Source organism: Sparus aurata, chromosome 10 (assembly GCF_900880675.1).
Source record: "Sparus aurata chromosome 10, fSpaAur1.1, whole genome shotgun sequence".
NCBI lineage: Eukaryota > Metazoa > Chordata > Actinopteri > Spariformes > Sparidae > Sparus > Sparus aurata.
Genome location: NC_044196.1, coordinates 17,178,327 through 17,200,239, shown reverse-complemented (window position 1 = coordinate 17,200,239; position 21,913 = coordinate 17,178,327). Strand labels below are relative to the sequence as shown.

The 21,913-nt window shown below is 43.3% G+C and overlaps 2 protein-coding genes across 4 annotated transcripts in view; both read left to right on the top strand.

Annotated features, from left to right (window-relative positions):
* Positions 1 to 1,389: 1,389 nt before the first annotated feature.
* Positions 1,390 to 13,028, top strand: rbm14b (RNA binding motif protein 14b). Of its 3 annotated transcripts, none has more exons than XM_030430152.1 (4): positions 1,390 to 1,676; positions 4,661 to 5,013; positions 5,268 to 6,333; positions 6,586 to 13,028. In XM_030430152.1, exons 2-4 carry the CDS (start codon positions 4,665 to 4,667, stop codon positions 6,896 to 6,898), a joined length of 1,728 nt encoding a protein of 575 aa, XP_030286012.1. In that variant the 5' UTR covers positions 1,390 to 1,676; positions 4,661 to 4,664; the 3' UTR covers positions 6,899 to 13,028. The 3 variants fall into 3 exon arrangements, with proteins under 3 accessions (XP_030286012.1, XP_030286011.1, XP_030286013.1); XM_030430151.1 differs by having other exon boundaries at positions 1,391 to 1,755; XM_030430153.1 differs by having other exon boundaries at positions 1,394 to 1,755; positions 5,289 to 6,333.
* A 515-nt stretch (positions 13,029 to 13,543) lies between these two features.
* Positions 13,544 to 21,913, top strand: part of actn3b (actinin alpha 3b) — a 36,968-nt gene continuing 28,598 nt past the window's right edge. The window contains exon 1 of the mRNA XM_030430145.1: positions 13,544 to 13,927. Coding sequence (XP_030286005.1) covers positions 13,793 to 13,927 — 135 coding nt within the window. The 5' untranslated portion in view covers positions 13,544 to 13,792. The remainder of the gene's footprint in view (positions 13,928 to 21,913) is intronic.

Here is a 21,913-nt window from a genome sequence, read left to right as displayed (position 1 = left end):
ATTTCTTCAACTTTGGTTGTTGACTTTAACGCATTACACTAAAAATCTTGCATATTGCACCTTTTAAACAGCCTTATTTTGTCTGAAGTTACCTTCAAATGTATTTAATTTATAGTGATGCAAATCAAAGAAAAAGCAGCAAATCTCGCCCACTCTTGGGCTGCAATTTATGATTGTCATTGATTGATATGTGGGATATTTTGGATAAAAACTTGAGTCTTGAAAATATCTTTATTTTCCATACACTAAAGAAACATTTTCAAAGGTGCAGTATGTAATAATTGGCCACTGGTTGAATTCATACTCCAACAAATAAAAGGTAGCATATTTTCCAGAGTTAGTGCCAACTGTAGCTTCCGTTAGCTAGTTAGCTTTGTTAGCTTTGTTAGCCATGCAGTTAATGGTCCTATCGTAGATACTAGCATGGATTCTTTGGACCACTTTAAGGCCTGGGTGCCTTTGACATAACTTTATTCACATTCTGTTGTTTATTCTTCTATTGATTTAAATTTTACTTTTTTCAAAATGATACTTTTTGAAAAAAGTATCTTACTTACGTATAATACTTTAATCAAAATGTATTTAGTTTGTAGAAATACAAATCTAAAAATGTCTGAAAATGATTTAAAATTGATTTTAGTTAATTCTTTTTACGTTTTGAGCTAATATTCAATGTGATAGCCGGCCACTTGTTGAATTCAAATGGGAAACAAATAGGGGCCACTAAATTACAAGAGACAATGCTACCTGCTGCTGATTGTAGCTGCTGTACGCTAATTAGCTTAGTTAGCCATGCAGTTAGTGGTCCTATCATCCAAACACAAAATGGGCCGCGTATTAACACAGTAACTGCTAACTGGAGCTACCTTAAGCTAGTAAGCTCATTTAGCAGTGCAGGCAGTGGTCCTATCATCCAAGCACAAAGGGGGCAGCCTTTTCATAGAGTACCTGCGAACTGTAGCTACCTTAAGCTAGTTAGCTGTGCAGTTAGTGGTCCTATCATCGAAACCCATAAGGGGCAGCATGTTAACGGTAACCGCTATTTGTAACTACCTTAAGCTAGTTAGCTCAGTTAGTCATGCAGTTAGTGGTCTATTTTAGATCGAACATTATCAGGCCCATGTGGGAATATTTTAAATAAAATTCCTACATGCTGCATCTTCAGAGACTTCCCTTTGTTCAGTCGGATCTTTAGTCCAAAATATATTTAGTTTATGTTGAAATAAATGAGTAAAAATCAGGAAATCCTCACATGAAAATACGTTTTTCATGTTTTTCTTCCCCCAACACTGTTTGAATGTATGCACTGTGTGAACATTCATTAGCAGTCACTTTGCACTTGATCCGTCCTCTGTGGTTCAGTCATATTTTCTTCATAGCAACACATAATGAGCTCTTTATCCGAGCTCGCATCCTTGTCCCCTTGGAGACAGTCCTCGTTCCCTGTGTGCTGGTCTCTGGCTCCAATAAACGAAACAGGCTTTTATGTATAGATTTATATATTTTATTAGCCTGGCTTTGTGTGCTTGAGTCATTTGATTGTGAGGACTCAGCATCATCCTGTGGGTGCAGCAGCAGCAGCAGCAGCAGCCCTCCCCCTCTGCAGCCTCTCCAGCAGTATGCCCGACATGCAAACGGAAGCAGGCGCTACCATTTTGAAACACAGCACCGCCTAGGTAAGATGGTAGATCCTTTTATTTAATCGACTTTTTATCTTTTCCCCGCAGTGTTACCCGCATCCGAGCCGCACGGGAGGTAATTAAATCGTCTCTTAAGCTGTGGTGTTTGTGACGGGTGTGTGTGTGTGTGTGTGTGTGTGGCGGCGACGGACTCTTGTTTTTTTTTTTTTAATACCGCCGCGTTGTTGCACAGGAATCACTCGGTGTTACACTGTATTCAGTCCTGTGCTTGTTGCATTGTATCGATCTGCTATCGGGAGCCAGTCGTTGTGTTTATAATCCGTGTTGCGTGTTACAGAGCACAATACGTGTTTTTTACGTGCTCCTCCGTGTCTTGTTTTATTTGCTTTGGACACCAGAAGCGACAAAAAAACCCACCAAAGCATCCCGCCTCGCCGTTCATGTCCTTTGAAACAATGCGCTGTTTTCCTTAACAACTTCACTTGTATCTTTTTTATTTTTTTTTAATCGTCTTGTTTCTTTCGCCTTTAAAATGACCCGAGCTGTTAAAAAATGTGTTGACTCAGCGTCGTGCTGCGTCATCAGAAAAAACCCACCAGCCCCCCCCCCCCTTCCTCTCCTCCTCCTGGTTATAAGCCTCACATGAACCCAGTGTCCATGCAGCAGCTGTATGTAACAGAGGAGGGGGGCATACAGTCACCACTGGACCTGCATCTCTGTTCAAGGTGTTGTCTGTGAGCAGCAGCAGCAGTTGTTGTAAGAGGTGATGATCAAGTCAGTGTTAGCAGCTGGGCTGGAGCCCGAAACCAAAAAAATAGAAATGTCCTCCTCTGGTGTCTTGTTCCTCTTTGCCCTTTGATTTACAGCCAGCTGTAAATGGTTGTTCAGTAGGAGGGGAAAAAGGTGTTGGCCGACCTGTAGGGACACACCGCAGTTTGATCTCTACATTTGGGAGCTTGTGAGGAAGGAGGATTGGAGTGTGAAAGTTTGTATTGTCATCAGTTACTTTGGGTGCGAAGCGCTTCCTTATTTGAGTTATCGATAAATCCGCTGATTCCCAATTAATCGTTCGGTCGAAGGAAATGTGGAAAGCGCTCATCAAAATGTACCAGAAGTGAAGGGAACGTTTTCAAAACGCTGCTTTTGTCCAACAGAAATGCAGAGACTCTTAATTTACCATCAGTAGGCAAGGAAAAGCGGCAAATCCTTTCAACATTCAGGTTGAATTCAAAGCTCTTATTGTCATATGCAGTTAGAGAAATACGTTTCCCTGTACAGTAGAAATGTTTCCATTGCCGTCCACTCTGAATGCCATTTTACAAATAAAAAAATAAAAAAATAAAAAAAGCTTCTAGCAATAAAAGTTACAAACATCAAGTACAAAAATCTAAACGGTAAGAATAATAAAATAAGAATATATACATTAGGTGTACAATGGTAATCGATAGATAGATAGAATTACTTTAATGATCCCAGAGAGGGAAATTATTTTGTTACAGCAGTAGTGGGTCCGCAAATAAAACACTTTGTTTTACACTTTCAGCCATGTAAAACACTTTAATATGCAAGTAAACACGACTGAAATCGTTAAGCACTTATCAAAACTGTCAACAATTGGGCTGCCACAACATCACTGAGATCGCAGTGTGGCCAAGTGTGTTATCCAAATCGCAGCAGTCGCGCTGCAGAGATGTCCTGCCTGTCAAATTTTGTTCTCAAGGTGTAAGAAAACATGTTTTTAAGTGAAAATGAAAGTTGTGATGCTAGAACTGTAATTCCCATCACAACACGTCAAAAATAATCATAAAATGATTTTTCTTTTTCACCATCTTGCGCAGCCTAGTTGTAAATGAATGTTCTCTCCATTAACTAATCGATAAATCGACACAGCTCTGCATACATCTATGTATGAGTGTGACTCATCGGTGCATGTGTAATCGCACGCTCTGCGAATGAGAATGAGATCCTTTAAACTGCCTTCGCACCACAAAATACATTGAAGATACGCACAGTGGCTGTCCTTCGTGGACATGATGTGTTTCACCTAATCTGTTTATCAGACCTGAGTGGTAAGCTCACAGGCAAATGTGAGGTCTGTGTGGTATTTGAATATTAATCTGGCTCCTCACTCATGTGCTGACTGAGGGTTTTTTTTTTTTTTTTTGTGACCAAGAGTGAATGTATGACAGTACAGGGAGTCGGCTTCAATTAAATAGTCCACAAAACATTTATGCAGCTTTACTGCGAAGCAGCGTTGCAGCCTTCTCCTAAAAAACTAAATTAGATGGGCAGTTCTGAAAACACCAAAAAACACAAACATTAAATGGCTCCTTACAGCTTGTCTGGCTTAATCCAAGTCCCTCTGTAATCCACAAGAACCTGAATTGATTTGGAAAGACACTCTTTAAACCCTTTTTTCTAAGATGAAATCTTTACTGAAGCTGCTAAATTAAAAGCGTTAGTGTACGTCTGAAGTGGGCGTCTGAGTTTAAGGACACAGATTTTGGGAGATTTACGGAGACTTGGATTGAGTTAGGATTTGTTGTTGTTTTCTACGATTTAAAACAAGTCCCCAGCTACGTCAGTTGATCAGGAGAATGCTGGACGAGGAACCACAACCTGACCTTCCATAGACGTGTGTGCGAGAAGTTTATGACTTCTGAACTGCCCCTTTTAATCTTTTATCTGCCTTGTCTCTGGATAATTAACGGATGTTTCACATTGAAGAAATGCCTTTTAAGTGTTGTTTTTTCATGTCAGCAGCTGCCCCTCCCTCACAGCTCTGAACAGACACTAAATAGCTGGGTCAGCTATGTCCCTGTCTACTGCAGTCCACCCCTGTACTCAGACAGTTACACTCCAGTGCTTCCTTCTCTTCATCTGAACTAGGATAGAGCCAGACATGTGGTTTATGCTCACTCAGTAGTTGTTATATCCGTGGCAGCCAGTAGTTGTAGGTGTGTAGTTAATCCCCTCTCTTCTCTCTAACTATAGTACATCACTTCTCTGTTTCTCTGCAGCGCCATGGACAAGAGCCACACAGTGAAGCTCTTTGTGGGCAACCTGGCTTTGGACACCACCCAGGAAGAGCTGTCAGCCATCTTTGAACCTTACGGCCAGGTGGTCAGCTGCAGCGTGCTGCGACAGTTTGCCTTTGTCCACCTGCAGGGCGAGGGTGCCGCCGAGCGCGCCATCCGGGAGCTCAATGGACGGGAGTTTCGTGGACGGAATTTGGTGGTGGAGGAGTCGAGGGGAAGGCCGCTGCACTCCACGAAAGTGTTTGTGGGTAATCTAAGCGGGATGTGCACCACTGAAGACCTACAGCAGCTGTTCCAGACGTTTGGAAAAGTTCTTGAGTGTGACAAAGTCAAAGGTGAGTGAAGTCCCTTCTAATATTTTAATTATTTTAAAATGTTCCCAGTCACATCTCTCTCAAGTTGTGCTTGAACTGTGGCACTAGCAATGAGGGAAGTCATGTCGTAGTGCTGGTTAGAGATTCATCTTTGTTTTAAAGATTGACAAGGTTGTTTTCTTTGTCGCAACATTCACATTTTCGTAGAAGCAATAAGTAAGTGCCTGTGGCAAAGCCACTGTGATCCTAACTGTTGTTCCTGCGCTCAATGACAGCCAGGCATTCCTCTTCCGCAGGCTATGCCTTCGTCCACATGGAAAACAAGGAAGATGCTCTCCAGGCTATTGAGGCCCTACATGGCACCTCATTTAAGGGCCGCCCCCTGTCAGTAGAGCTGTCCAAGGTCCAGCCCAGCAAGCAGGCACCTACAGGAAAAATCCCCTGTGTTAACTGTGGAAAGCAGGGCCACTATGCTGGAGAATGCCCTGTGGGGAAACCTTCTCTGGAGCAGTACCAGAGTCAGGCAGCGGTCCTGGCAGCAGCTGCTGCTGCAGCAGCCGGCCTGCCACTACAAGTCCAACAAAGTGTGCACAATTCAGTCTACAACACCTCCACCTTTGATCCCACATATGCAGCTCTCACTGGGATTACCACAGGCACACGCACTGATGGAAACCCGGTGAATCCAGCTGTTTACGGTGCCCTTGCCAGCCAGGTGTATGGTGCCAATGTTGCCAATCAGCTTTATGGAACGATGGCCAATCAGGCAGCTCTAACATCAGGCGCCACCCAAATGTACAGCTCGATGACCCCCAACATCTACGGCCAGATGGCTGCAACCCCAGCGGCTGCTGCTGCGGCCGCTGCTGCTGCTGCCTACGGTACCCAAGTTTACACCCCAACTGTGGGCAACCCCCAAGTCTATCTGGCTGCTGCTCCAGGATTAGATATGTCATCAGCTGCCGTCAACCCCGCCTACACTGTATCTCCAGCAATTTATGGTGCTGCCACACCAGCCTACGCACATATAAGCGCCATGGGAGCAGCGGACCCTACTACAGCCATCTTTGAGGCAGCAAGACAGGCTCATTACTTTGCCCAAGGCCAGCAGGTTGTGGCCGAGCAGCAGTCAGTTGCTGCTGCTGCAGTAGCAGCAGCTGCTGCGGCCAAGTCTGGTGAGAGGGACCGTAGTCCCCTACGGAGGTCGGTACCTCTGCTACCAGACCCAGTGATGAAGCCTTTCATGTACCAGAGAGCCAAACCGCGCCGACCCCTGCTCCCCACACCAGCTGGTCGAGCGGCAGAAGAGGCAGTGGAGGCTGCAGAGGACCCCATGGCCAGGTAGGACCACTGAAACATTCCCATGAGTCATGCAGCAAGTCATGCTTTTACAACCTTAGAGGCATATTTCTCATGGCTGATTAATGCTTTCTTGCTTCTTTCACACCTATTGTTGGCTTTATTCCTGTTTTGTTTCTCCCACTGTGTTGTCAAGTGCCACAATAAACACCTATACTGTCCCTCTTCCTACCAAAACCTTCCTCTCCCCGCCTAAACCCATCCCTCTCTATTCCTCTTCCTCACTTCCCTTAGGTACTATGCGGAGTACTACCAGCAGCTGCAGCAGTACCCCCAGTTCCAGTATGCCTACCCACCACCGAACACAATGACAGCCATCCCTGGCATGCCGGGAGTGTCGGCAGTCCCTGCTGTACCCACGATGTCCGCACAGCCAGTTGCCACGCTGGATGCCCTCAGGCCAGTGGTCCCCACAGCTGCGGCAGTGGCAGCCGCCATAGCTGCGCCCAGGGTGTATGAGCCGCCGTTGCCGCCGCCCACGCGCAAGGAGGCCATCCTCCGCCGCCCCGAACTCTCCCTTCACACGCCTGAGCCCCCCTTCCGATAGTCGCACACAATTCTCTGTCCCCCACCCCACCCTTCCCTCTTTGCCCCTCAACCCCCACCCCACCATCTCCTCTTTCACCCCAAACTTGAACACCTTACAGCAGCTGTACGTGTGTGTATGTGAGTTTGCGTGTGGCTGGGGGCTCAAATGTGTGTGGCGGAGTTTGAAACTGGGGTTTCCTCGGTTTATTAACCTTTCTTTATGAGGGACTTGATCAGCGAACCTTGGTCCTGTTTGCACACACGCAGTGCAGCCACGAAAGGGAGTCTCCCATCTGTTGTACGGGCATTCTTTGTGCTTCTCAGTTTTACTTTTTTATTGTGCCAGTCTCACACTTGTGCCAGTATTAGACTGATCCAGTCAGTCGTTTCATATGCCTTTATTTCCGCAACCCAGTTATGATTTTCTATGGCCAAATTGACGATAAAAGACATTGGTTTTTCAACGACCATCCTCCTTAGGCCTAGATGATCAGTTAGGGCAGCTAATTTGAAACCTTTTTTGCCTTATGTTGATGATTTCTAACCAGATGGGAAGTCAGTGAAACACATATTGTGTACTGGCTGCATTGCATCGTGCCCAACAGAACCAAGGTTGACGTGTTTTGGAGGGGGGTGGCTGTTTGTCTTGAATGCGATGTGGATGTAGTGTGTGTGAACGAGTGCAAGAGAGCGATATGTGCGGGCTCCTGACCTTGCAGCACACAAAACGCAGCCGCTAAGACTGCGCCTTGCAGAAAAAAAAAAAAGTAAAGCACACATAATACGTACTGTATTGTATGTTTGGATCTCTCCTCGACCCTTTTCCTCTGAACTTAATTACTGGAAGACACTGCCTTCACCCCTCTTTCGCTTTCTAAATACAGCTGCCTACCTCTAACAACAGTTAATTTCAGTGTAGAGTCTATTCTATTCCACACCTTTCACTCAGTTATTTTCCTGCTTCTCATGAGAGTACAGCAGTTTAGGAATGGAGAGGGTGGATTTCAGTGACAATGACTTTTGTAGATATTCTGAATTAAGTTCTGCTATGTGTTCAGAGGCCTTTTAAAAAAAAAAAAAAAAAATGGTTTGTGTTCTGTTTGTTTTACTGTAGTTTACATGTAATAAGAGTCAACCTGGGGTGTAATGAATTGTAAATGGTTAAAACAAACCCATGTGTGACTACTGAATGAGCTGTTTACAAAGGATCTTTACACTGCATCCTAATAGGAATCATGATATGTGATAAAGCTCAATTATGTGCCTATAAGCTTTGAGTGAAGTGCATTAAGTGGAGGGATCTCCCATTTTTTTAAGTGCTTTTGACTTTTTAATCATTTCAAGGGGAACTTGGTATCCGGAACGAGCATTGGAGCTTTCTTGCGGACTCTCTTGTGTTAGATTTGTTTCATATGGTAAGGTTTTCAAAAAGCCACAAACTGAACCTCAAGGGTTCGCGACTATCCGCAGGTTTTTAAGTAGGAACGACGGCGATAGCACCAATGAAATGAGAGATGGGGCAGTGTCTTTCAGTTGCCCCGACTATCTTACTTTTTTCCGAATTCCAGACCTGCTTCAGATTGTGATTGCAAAGAAGTTTTAGCGTTTGTTGCAATCTTGTTGTTGGATCTGGTAGGTGGAGTTTGCTGCATCAAGATAACAAAGGCGGGTGCTTTTTGGACATTCATGAGCTTATCCTGTGTGGCAAATTCCACCGTTCAGCTCTATAGTCGCTTCAAACAAGTTTTTTTGCAACTACTATTTGACAGCGGTCTGATGCACACACACGGACATACCCTCTGAAATCACCTTACTGCCTCGCTGTCCCCCCTCCTCCCCCTCCCTTGTGTGGTTTTTAGTGGTTAAGTGACTTTTGCATCTCACGGTGTAATCTTTCTGTGTTGTGTATATACAAACACATACCAGTTGCATCCTTTGTAGAATTATGTGGTTTGCGAAATGTCTTGTTTGCCATGTTGAGACCGTATTTTTTAGAGAGGTATTTTAATTTTGCCCTTTTTTTTTTTTTTTATAGGAAAAGACAAAAGAGGAAAAAAACAAAACAAAACATCAGCATGCTTTTTATTGAGAATATGTATACTATAATCATTATTATAATAAAGAATGTTTGGCTGACTACTGTGGTAAAAGAAAGCAAAGGGTTTGGACATTTCCCCTTCTTGTTTATGTTGTTCTTCTCCACTATCTGTTTCTCTTGTGTAAAATGACCACCAGACCCATTTGACTGGGGACCCAGGGGGAGACAGGTGTAGATGCTGGCCCAGCTTTGCTCTCTTTGGTCAGGGTAAGTGCGGGTTGGTGCTCCTTTCTCTCTCCAGTCTCTCAAACTGGGTGCAAACCAAAAAGTCTTTTGAAGGGGTTTGCACTTGACCAAAAGCACCTTAGTATTTCATTCTGGCAAGAAAGGCTCAGTCCTTTTTTATTAAAAAAAAAAAAAAAAAAAATTGATTCTCATGCGGAAAATAACTCTCACTGTGAAATCATGTTGAGAGCTGGGGAGAGGCACACAGATAGAATGGCCTGGGTGCATTTTGATCTGTGGAGCAGTCCTGTTCCTGGGGTTGATGGGTGTGCGTCTGGTCTGGTCTGGTCTCCTCCCTGCTGCACCAAATTCTCCACCCCTCCGTGTGTCTCTGTGTCCACTCTACTCTCAGACCTGCATGTGTGATAATCTGTAACTCTGCCGCATTCAAAAAAAAAAAAAAAAAAAAAGCCCCGCGACAGTCCAGCTCTGAACTAACTATCTCAACTGAATTAGGTCACTGTGCCAACCTGGAACGGCCAGCGTGCAGCCGTGCGTGAGCGTGGCAACGTGAGCCCATGGGGAGGACTTTTAGCGCGACGCCACCGCAGTGGGAACTTGTTCTCTCTCTCTTCACCACCAAGGTAAATCAAAAAACGAAACAAAAAAACAAAAAGCACTGACCTCCCTTCTCCTCCCACCTGCCGCCCCTCCTTTGACTGTGCCTTGTCCAAACACTACCCCACCCTTCCTCCTTTCCTCCGCCATCACCACCTCCCCTCCCTCTCCCCGCTCCGTAACTCCCCCTCCTCTGCTGCAATGGCAGTGCCATCGGTGGGGGTGGCGTACGGGGTGGGGGGTGGCTAGTACCCCCCTTCCAGAAGGGGTGGGGTGGGCTAAGACCCCCTTTCGCAAGACTGAGTCCTGTCTCGCATCAGCACACAAGGCGACTGACTGTGCCCTCTCTGTCCGCTGTTGTCTAGTGTATAAAAAGAAGTATGATAGAGCGTGTGCGTGTTTTTGTATGTTAAACAGAGAGAGCATGGATGTATAAAGAACTTTATGGGTGGTGTTTGGTGAGGCTTGGCACATGCGGACACGCCCTCCCCCCTCCCCTGCCCGCTAGTCAACTCCTCTCCACCGCCGTATTCGCCGCCCTAACCCACCTTCCTTCCACCCCTCCCTCCCTTCCTTCCACCCCTCCCTCTTCCCCCCTCCTCCTCCTTCTCCTCCTCAACCCCACCTGACTGTCCCTGTGCGCCTCTCCTCTCCGCCGTCCACACACACACAGCGCTTTTTCCGCCGCCACCGCCGTCGCCACTTTGGATCTGGGTTCGTGGCTCTGGCTCGGACTCAACTTCCCAGAACCACCCACCTGACCCAACCTCCCCACCCTCCTTTGTTACCATAGAGGCCTGGGCGTGCCAATGGACAGTGTATGTGTGGTGGCCTGCCGCCGGACTCAATAACATGACACAGAGAGACTTCAATGTTGGACAAGTCGCTTTGCTAAACCTGTTGAATGCTGCGTTTGCTCCACAAGGCTGTGGGAAGGATCTTTATTCCTGTTTCCCAAAAGAACTTAGCTCCATTACATCTTAAGCGATCAATCCAACAATTTTCTTACCTCTGGGTCCCTCACAGCCTGTGTGCCAATCAGAAACATCCTATAAGATAGGCCTAGGTATGAGGCCAGTCTGACCTGTAGATTCTCACCAATCTCAGGGTTCCTATAGGACTTTTCTGGTACGGCAGCTCTTTTTTTTTTCTCCTCTAATACTGGGATCAGCTGGACTGGCTGGATATGTGCTCTGAGTGACTTGTATGTGTTCTTACCTGTCAAGATTGCGCTGAGATAGAGAGCCTCTCTCACACACACACAGACACACACGATCCCACACGTTCAGTATGTCAAAAACGTGTTGTCTCCGGCGTTTGCTCTGACAGCTGCCAGACGGAGTCGAGACAAAGAGGGCGTTGCCTAACAAAGGACAGGAAGGAAGGAAAGGGAGGAAGAAGAAGGAGAGGAGTGAATAGATGAGTTGATTATAAGGTGAGTTGGTAGTGGCAGGATCCTCTTTGTTCAAAGCTGCTCCCTAACCTCACCTTCCTGATCTTGGAGGACCCTTTTGTTAATTGCCATAATAGATAGCCAGAATCTTATTTAAAAAAAAAAAAAAAAGTATTTTAACACTGGACATTTTATTGTCTATCGTATATCCCGATAGTGCAGCTTTACCTCTTAAGTATCACTTTCTTGGATACACTTGAGTCTTTGCAAAAATGTAGAATTCACCGAAAACAGTGTATGCTCCCTTTTAAATTACTGAAAATGTACGCAGGAAAAATAATGCAGTTTCAAGACATTTTTTAAGTCATAATTTCCCTAAAAACAAAGCAGCTTTTGGGTTAGTAGACGGCACAGAATCCTTCCCGGCCTCCATGATCAGGGTGCCTGGTGCTCCAATTTTACTTTCCTCCAGCCACCGCATACCCCCCCCCCTCCCACTCTCCCAACTCCTCACTAAAGGCTTCTTCGGGGTGCTTGCGAGTCTCTGGGCTTCCCGTGCTTGGGTGAATGCAACCACGCATCTTTTTTTTTTTTTTTCTTGTAAAACAAAGACAAAAACTTGCTCTGAATTCACAGTCGCACCGTACTGACAAAGCCAAAAGCTCGCTGCAGCCTCCTCCCCTATTACTTCCACTTCCTCACCCACTCTCCCCCCCTCCCTCCCCTGCCTTCTGTGGTTTTGGACAGCTGAAGAACTGTAATCCAGATGCTTTTTTTTTTTTTTTTTGTGCGCGCATCCCTGTATTGTGTTGTCTTGACGGGATTCCCCACAGGTTACATCTGTTCTCCCGTCAGCTGAGAAGTGTGTGTGTGTGCACCTGGAGCACACTCTGGTTTGGTGGTTTGAGCACAACCCATAGACCATATTGCCTTTTGAGTTTTTGCAGTAATAAGATTCAGTAACCGACGACGACTATTCTAGCGCAGACGTAAATTACATGAATTGGACTCTTCTGCCGCTCATCCTTTCATCAGATTAGCGGTAGAGTCGTACCTCAGCCATTACCTCATCCACAGGGGGTGAAGACGGCATGGACACAAGCGAGTTTAATGCAGTTCAATACACAACTTTATCACTGAAGAAGTTTGAGTATTGATTCAAAAATGTGCATTTTTTTTTATGCTTCAAAGTACAGTGGTGGTGTGTTGGCTCGCATTACATTGTCAGGTGTTCATATTATTTTGTCCACCCCTAGTCAGTCGATGTGTAAAAACCACCAGAGGGCCAAATCTGTCTTTTTTTCTTTTTTTTTTTTTTTTTACATGGTCCATTTTATTATCAAATATCTACAATGTCGCATTATGTTTACAGTGATCAAGCACGTCCAATTCCCTCAGCTCAGACGTAGCACAGTCATGTACCCAATGGTAACCACAAATAGTCCCACAGTAGCTAAGCGTCTACAAGTAGGTTAATGGACCAAGCAGAGAGTAGTTACATGTAAATGCCTGATTAATTATAATATAAATCATTCTAGTTTCCAAAGACCCATCAAGGGTGACTGAAAGAAGTGTCACCTCGAGAGGATAGTAATCCCCGATCTGCTGATTTCCAGGAAATTTGTTCTAGCACAAAGCTGAATAGGATTGAGGGAAAGTTGGGGGGGGGGGGTTAGTTGATGAATGTTAGATGAAATCTTTGCATCGACATGTTTACTGTGAATGACAAATCCTGATATATAATCATGAACTATACTGTAAGGTTGTGTATGCATATATATATATATGCCTTCTGATCTGTATTTCTAGACGTTCCGAGGCATTTTTCAGTCTGCATGCAAATCATGAATAAATTAATTTTCTTTCTCATTAAAAGTGCCTGAATCTCTTTTATTCTAATTGAAATGATGTACTTAGGCGACCAATACTGAATGCTATGAATATTTATTGAGAAACTTTTTAATATCTTGTGGTTTATGATAGAAAATAGTAGATTCTGTGTGTATGTGCAATGCGGAATAAGGTGGCCTGAGTTGCTGTCAGTCTTGGCAGCCCAGAGGAACTTTGCCTGGAGAGCCGTTCAGATTGTCGGCTCTCTAAAATCACTTACTTGACCGCTTTTTAATGTTATTTGTTGACAAACAGATTCAGTTGTTTGATACTGTTTCATGGCAGAGGTAGGCCGGGTCTGCCATTGAGAGTCACTAACAGCAACAGGTGCACTGCACAGGCCATAAAAACCTCTCTGGTGCGAGGGGGCGTAATTGACGTCCCTCCTCGCCACTCACAAGCCCCGTTAACCCTGCGAGCGGGGCACTACCCCGCCCTTTACACCTTTTTAGGGTCAGAACCCGATACCCAAGCTGTCAGTTCCCATACTTATTGGGGTGCGGTCACGTGTGCCACTTTTGACCAGGAAAGGAGCACCGGCCAGCAGGGTCTTCTGGTAGTGGGAGCACCACCTCCGCACAGGCACCTCGCACCAGTGGAGTCTGGTCTCAGCAGCCCCTAACTCTCTCTCCCCCCCCGAAAGCGAGGAGGCTCTTGCCCTCACGGCGTCTTCGTCGTTTGTGTTGCTGATTATTTTTTTCTTACTATAAGCTGAGGGGGACTTGAGAAGTCCTGAAAGAGGCGGCACGATGACAGCTGTCGAAACCCAAATGACATACAGCAACTCCTACACGATCAGCCATGAACAAGCGTATATGATCCAGGAGGACGACTGGGACAGGGACCTGCTGCTGGACCCCGCCTGGGAGAAGCAGCAGAGGAAGGTAAGTTTTGGATGTAGGGACGCTTGTGCCGCCGTGCGTAATTACGCACAGATCTACCCATGCCCTCGCACTCTCAACGAGAGACTTTTCACGCTTTTTAACATGACACATTGTGTGCTTTCGAAATCGCTGACCTCCCCTTGGTGTAAAGTTTAAAACAGGCTAACAGTGTAACTGGGCATCTGCGCCTTAGCTGTCCTCGCACCTGGCACTTCAGTCCTGCTGGAAGCTGTGTGGGCAGATATTTTAGGCCGTGGAACTTTCTCAGTGTTGTCTTTCAGTTACCCCTGATTGCCTTGCGAAGGCTGTCTAAATATAATACCACCCTCCTCAGTCGTTTGCCAACATTTGAATAACGGAAATACACATTAGTTTAACACATTATTTAACAACAGTTTTAACAACATTAGGATCATTTATGTATTATCTATTTCTTTTTTTGAAGGATAAGGATAGAGGAACTAACCCGAGATACAGACTTTTTTTATTTAAATAAATTTATCAGCTATTTTCGGCCGAGAAATGTATGTCTATGTGTAATTTACGTTTGTATTTAAGCATCACGACGAATTACTAAAGAATTCAATAGTCTTAACATACTAGAAAAGCAAAAACGTACTCCTAAAATAAGACTATTTTAGCCGAGCTAACGTTATCAGCCTCGCTAAGCTAGCTAGGGGGCGGGGCGGGGCGGGGCGGGGCGCCAGCCGTTGCCTTGGTGACAAGCTGCGTGGACGACGAGCTCGACAGGTGCTGTTAATGAGCTGTCAACTGACGCAGATGACGTCTTCCATCGAAAAACTGCGACAGAAACAACTTTTACAAAGGTTAATATAGTTTTATCATTAGGCTAAATGTTTACCCTACAAACCATAAATGTTTTAGTGAAGTGGAAAGTTATTAATCATTTTTGCTAAGTTAGCTAAAAGATAGCTAGTCAAACAATTTGCTCCGTGGCCGCCATGTTGGATGACCGTTTTCAGAGAACACAGTTGCCGTCCTCCACTGCAAAAATCCTGAAGTTCAAGCTGAAAATGGCTCTCAGGTAGATAATGAAGTATTTCGTAGAAGTACCATTGAGTTATAACTTTTTCTGTTTATCAAACTTTCTGACATTAAGGTTAGAAAAGTTTGATTTTAAGCTTGGGCTAGGTTAGCTAACATGATATCCAAGTCACAGTACTAGCTAACTAGCTAGCAATGACAAATTCAAGCATCTTTTTCCAACTTTTCTATAAATTTGAAACAAAAAAGTATTCAGTTTGCTGCACAATAACAGTATGTAAGTGTTGTGCAAAAATATGAAAATTTGAATAGCGCAATAACATTTGTACAAGATCTCTTAAGGTACAATAATGTCAATTCAGATTTATATGGAATCTACCTTTTAACGTTACATCTACTCATAGAAACAACCTCAGTCACTTCCTGTTACCATCAATTGTTGGGCTAGAGTCACAACTAGGAAAAATCATTGTTCTCATGAAACCTGTCATATTTTTTTATCCAGTTGAAACCAGAAGAGTCTTTTCAGAAGTATGGAAATGTATTTGAGCAGCTGTAAGGGTTGTCACAAGACTCAAAATTGATGGCAAAATACATGCATTGCATGTCTTAAACAGAAGAAAGGTCAAATTTACCATTTAATTTGTTTCTTAGTGCAATTTAACAGTTAATTGCCGTGTGCCATTTTCTCCTGCTTTTCAAAACATCTTTAGTTATTGGTCAGGCGATGCAGACAGTACTGTATTGAGGCAAGTTTAGCAAAAAGTAAGATGTTATTCTTCATGTTAATTTATAGTAATTTACAAGTTCCCTAGCAAATACCGCAATCTCAATTTGTAAAATGTCATTAGTTAACATAATCAGATTCATATTATTGTATATTAAATTGATATACGTCCATGCCATACATGTCAAGATAAATGAATGCACCCAGACCCATTTATATCCTTTTTACTTCTTTGTGTTTGATTTTTGTGCTTGTGCCGTCACAAGACAATTCCACCACAGGGATAATCCTGTCTAATCCACTCTAATCTACTTTAACCTAATCTAATCTAACCTAGTAACGCCTAATCCGCACTGTTGTGGTGCATTACAGCATAGAGAAGCACAACAGCAGCATTTTTGACGGGCATGTTCAGATGGTACTTTGCTGTGAATCTGCAGAATTGTTCTGTCAGTGCAAAATGTTCCCCCGACCTATAGAGCCAGAGCACTGTGACAGGCTGAGAGACCTCAACAGATGGTAACAGAGAGAGAGAGAGAGGGAGATGGCAAGGCTGGTAGATATACACCCCGGGTTAGTTTCACAGACCTACAAATAAACATCTTCCTAAAAATACTTTTCAACTTGCTCGTCTTCGACTTCCCTCCCTCCCTGCCCCCTTGCCTCGTTTTCCTGTCTGTCTTTTCTCCAGTCATGTGGAGCACTTCCTCTTGCTACCATTCTTGAAAATATAATTTCTCTCGCTTTTTCTGTGGCATACTAAATCTTGCTTGTTTGTCTATTAGAGGAGTAACTTTTGTTTTTTTACCTAATGCCCCTGTCAATCTTTTGAATGTAAGATGATATAGTAGGCCTTGAAAAACCTCTCCCAGCAAAGTGAGCCCCTCTCTTTGGTCTTCATTTATCAACCCCCCTGGGGAGTAGGTCATGGTACTCCAATGCTCTCCTCGGCATGTAAAATCTAGCTTAAGGAGCTGATATCAGCCCATAAATATAGCCAGTGCATCATTTTGCAATGTAATGAATATGAAAGGAAATCCTCGCGCCACCTGTTCTGCCCTCTGTCCTTGAAATTTCAGTGGAAAAAGCTGCTCACCACTTGACGCAGTAGTAAAGTGTTTGTCAACACACAGTGATGCCGAATCTGATACTGGACATTAGAAATAGTGTGTGCCTGGGCCTGTGTGTGTGTGTGTGTGTGTGTGTCTGAATTGTACAGCACTGGTTTATATTTATCACGAAGCAGCTCTTGTAGATTGCTTGCTTAATGATTCACGACTTGGTTTGATGCAGGGATTTTATTTGATAGGAGTTGGCGAAAATAGTGTTAGATATTGCATCTAGCAAAGGGTGTCAGATGGAATGAGATCCGAATGGACAGAGTGATGAGATTTGGCTTCATCTTGTCTCTGGCGATATTCTTCCCTCAAAGCAGCTGTAATCCTTGAAATACAAAGGCATTCGTGGTCAGGCTGATAGAAGACATGAGGCAAACAGGCTGGTTAGGGGCAGAAGTAGATCTTTCCATAAACTCTCAAAAACTATTGATGTCTTCTTCACCCAGATGTGGTTCTGACAGCTTAGAGCATGTCTTCAAAAAGTAGTGAGCTTCAAGAGGGCGATCAATAGCTGTTTAAAGATTAACTCTCACTGCAGAGGACTGAAAAACACCATCTGTAAAAAGAAAAAAGGAGTGCTATGTTTATAGTTGAAATCATTGAATCTATGTTTTGCTGTTTGGCTAATACAGTGAAATATTAGAAATGATAAATACAAAATCTCCATACAAAGCACACCACATCTTCTGTTTCACATAGTTTAAGAGTTCAGCTGCCAACTGACTAAGTGAATGACTGGCTGACTGACGAGGCTTATGCGAGCAGTAACCTATAAATACCCATTACATAGGGTTATCAACAGCCTTATTGGCTAAGCTGACTTGTTAGCCACATGCTAATTGCTTAGTATCTACTTCATATCCCCCAACACGGGGCTTCTCCCGTGTTTAAACTGATGTTTGTCGAAGGAATTGTAAAGGTTGTGTCAAGTTTATCACATCAATTAAAAAGTTTTTTTGTGGGAAATTTAAGAAATGAAAAAAAAAAAAACACTGTCAATTCTTAAATTTAAATGAGAATGTTGTCCTGATACAATAGAAAGCAGATATAAAATAGTAAATTATCACCCAGTCTCATGTGTAAGTATCAAACAAATTGAATAATCATGACAACAAATGTGACTAATGCATCGGTCTTAGGGAAGATTAAGAGGTAATTTTTACACAAGGCCTGATGATGATAAACATGTATTTGCAGGGTTAACAGTAACTGTGCTTGAAAGGCTTTTGCTTTACTCTATTTTTTACACCTTCTAAATTAGATTTGCATCAAATCTTCGATATCTCCACCATTTTTTTTTCCCCTCTTTTCCTCAGGGTGCAAAATGAATGAAGTGTCAGAAAGACTGATTATCGTTGGAGTCAAGTGCTATAAAGTTATATGCAGTAATGGGATATTTATCCACTCACCCTAATGTAATGTCCCTATGTGTGGGCGATGAGAGATCGGGTGCCACGTAATCAAATCTATTCTTGTCTAATCTCATTTTGCAGTTTAACAAAGCCTGTCGTGCAGCAGCCAGACGGGGTCATTGATCTCACCTACTACCTGATGTTTTGTGAGGCAATGCTAAACCAAAACATGGCGAGTGTAGAACATTTTTATAAATGTCCAAATGTGAAGCTAAATGCTATTGTACGTGTTCTTGATGTCCTCACCTAAACATGTTAAAAATGTTCTTGAGCTAGACATCGAGCTAACAGTAAAACTGTAAATGCTGAAATCACCTCACCAGTGATGATGAATTTGCCATTTGTTTGCTTCACTGTTGCATAATAATGTAGCATATAAGTCGTACTCTTATCTGAGATGTGATGTATTCATCCAGGTCTCAGGTTTCTTTTTAGAGGTTGAAATAACATGATTTTACTGTAACATAATGAACTTTTCAATGAGTGCATGGGAAAGCTCAGAGGCACCGTGTTCTCTCAATTTGAATTTGCACCACTAGTAAAGAAATAGCAGGAACTGATTTGCATTTCATCGTATTAAACCCAGGCCACAGTGCAAAATCCCACGATGCACCTTGGAGAGGGAGGGGCGCATCTTAGATTCCCTCCCATGATTCACTCTGTCAGGGTCATGTGATCCCAGTGTAGGAACAGTCACCCAGTCGAGCTGATCTCTGGACCTCTCAGCATATTTTAACCAACGAGACCAGTGGAGCACACAGAGACTTCTCTGAGGGGCTAAAATGAGACCACCAAGCAAAGAAAAGTGTAAAATTATTATTCAGATAATATTAATATTTAATATGTAAGAGTATAGTGGCGCTGCAATGATATATAGATTAGTTGTCAGTATTTTTTATTAGCCAAACTATTTAGATAACTAATAAATCAAATTGAGTCATTTTATAAAGAAAAAAGTAAAGATTCTCTTTTTTCAGCTTTTTAAATGTAGATATTTTCTGGTGTCTTCACGCCTCTATGACAGTTACTTCAACAGGATGGAAAAGATAGAGATATATCCTTTCCTGACTTCTCATTTTTTAAATTGCCAATACTTGAGAGTTTTACAACTTCTTGCCTCTATAGAAATTCAAACTAAGCAATTCAAGAGAGGAAAATTAGTCTTTGAATTGAGTACTTGCAAGTACAACTGCAGGGGTTAATCGATTTGCATCAACTGTTAAATTAATGAACAATTATTTAAGTCCAAATTGTCTGATTTCAGTCTCTTGAATGTGAATATTCTCTGGTTTCTCTCTTTCTCTCTCTTTGACAGTTAACTGAACATTTTTGTGTTGGAGACAGAACAAGAAATTTTTAGGACATCATTGTTTCTGACCTTTTTTGTAGACAAAACAACTGCTCAGTTCATCAAGAGAATAAAGAAAATACCCATTAGTTCCAAATTTAATGCCAGGCATTTGTTTTTTAATATGTGCAGTTGCAAAAATTAAGAAGAAAGTGGAAAAATTGAAATTGGTTGCCATTTGACATGAACACTCAAACCCAAGACAAAAAGGGCAGGAATGGAGTCCTCCTTTGTTCCATTGTTTGAGAATATAGGTGACTCATCTTATACTTAATTCATGAGAAATTATTTAATTATGACACATTTTAGTGTCTATCATTAAATCACTCTGCAGTAAGTAGGACGTTAAAAACGAAACTGCTGAACTTTTAAAGTTTATTCCAGGTGAATTAAAATAATAGCATTTAGAACTGCAGTGTATCTGTGTTGTGCGATACATGTGAAGAGTAGGTGTACGAGGGTTACACGTAAGTGGAGAGGTGAGAGAACTTGCAGTCAGATCAAATAGCAGTTGCTATTCCAGAAGCTGTGTCCATGTAGGGAGGCTTCTATAAACTGCTTTAGTGCAGGCGCAGGAGCCCTGGGAGGCTGTAGGAAGGGCTGAGGAGTATATAAGTGCCTGCATATGTGTGACATATTCTTCATACGCTGTATTTTGTTAGCATCAAAGTGTGCAGAGTTGAGTTCCGTGGGCGAGTTGTTCTGAGGATTGGGACACAGTTTGGAGACGGGAAAGTTCTTGCAGAGTGTAGTAATGGCGAATGAAGACACATGATACAACCGCGGTGTCAGAATCCAGGGGGGAAAGTAGAAATGATGATTGATGGGCTGTGAGAGCAGCCATCTTGATCTGATCAGGGCAGCCCTGTGAGTCTGTAAATAGAATAAAAGGTTGGATTAGATAGAGAAAATTGCATGGTTGACAGTGGTGTTACTTCCATTACAGTTTTGTGTTAGTAAAAAGTAAAAAGTAAAAAAAAGTAAAAATGAAAACGTTGCCTACAAATAAATGTGCAAGTTTTAGCTGCTATCATTCATCAGGCTTGGTGCCAGTGTTGAAAATGGAGACTAGTGTTTATGAGGAAGCAGAAAGCCACAAGCTGTGACCTCAGTAGAAAATGACCCATGCAGGATACACGGCCAAACACCTACAGAATGTCCCCTCAGGTCCTAACGGTGTCTGACTCAATTGCTGAATTTATGTCGACCGTTCCTGTAGTAATGACACGAACTGTCTTTGGGAAACTAAACTCATAATGTTGGGTCTGAATGCTAGCTGTGTGCGGGGGATATTTATAGGCAGGTGGTAGCAGAAGTTACAGTCGTCAGTTGGAAGTCTGCTGAGATGATGGGTCTCTTATAATAGGACTGAGGTCACTGAGATATCATTATGTTCTTTATAATGGCTTAAAAAGATGCAGCTGCAGAGTATTCTCTCAAAGCATCGCTAGCATAAGTACAGAACGTTAGTAGAGTGGCACAGTGTTTGACTTTATCGAACCTTGAGATGTAACTTTATGCATTTTACATCTTGGTTAATAGGAGCACTTAAATGTTCTGCTATTCTGTGCGGATTTTTTTGCCATCATTAAACTGAAAATTTTGTTAAAGGTTGAGGCTTTACATCCAGAGTGAGAGATGATTGATAGCCGTCGCCTCAGACGTGCTATAGGTGAGGATAGCTTTCTGCTAGTGGATGCTAAATTAGGACTTCCTGAATGACGAGGCACACGGCCGCAATTACATGTGGTCAGTCTGATGTCACTTCAGTTTTAGTGCAAATATATAAATGAAATCGGAGGTGTTTGATCATCCGACTAGAGCAGCAGATAACCTTTTTGTGGTTCTCTAATGGTGGCAGAAGTAGAATCTCAAGGTCAACAGTGACTTGCTCTTTTGGTGAAATGAATACTGGGAAATGTAGCTGGGTTGTGTGTTACTAAAGACATCAGGTTCACACATTGGCCCTCATGGTCAAGGCTCCTGTTGGGATGGAATTAGCTGACTCCAGATCTGCCTGGACAATTTTGCCTCTTATTTCAGAGAAAGAACTTGCCTTCTGAAATTAGACACAACCCTCCTCCTCCTCCTCCTGCCCCCCAACCCGTCCTCCGTCTCAGGCCAGCCGCACGGCCATAAATCCTCCACAACCACTTACACCAATTTATGTCTGTCGTGTCAGTCTCCACAGCCCAGAGCCTCATTAAACGACAAAAGACTCTGCATTCTGCCGCCGCCGCCAACCGTGAACCTGTACGTTCACCTTTATTCGCCACCATCGATCACGCAGTCAGTCAATTCGTCTGTTCACTCGTCTAACAAGAGAGAAGGTGATAGCCGCAGTAGACTGAACAATGAAAGATAAGGATGCTGCTG

Coding starts and splice junctions, on each gene's coding strand:
- rbm14b (XM_030430152.1), top strand. CDS start 4,665: ATGGACAAGAGCCACACAGTGAAGCTCTTTGTGGGCAACCTGGCTTTG. Junction 5,014..5,267: donor TGAGTGTGACAAAGTCAAAG/GTGAGTGAAGTC, acceptor GCTCAATGACAG/CCAGGCATTCCTCTTCCGCA. Junction 6,334..6,585: donor GCAGAGGACCCCATGGCCAG/GTAGGACCACTG, acceptor CACTTCCCTTAG/GTACTATGCGGAGTACTACC.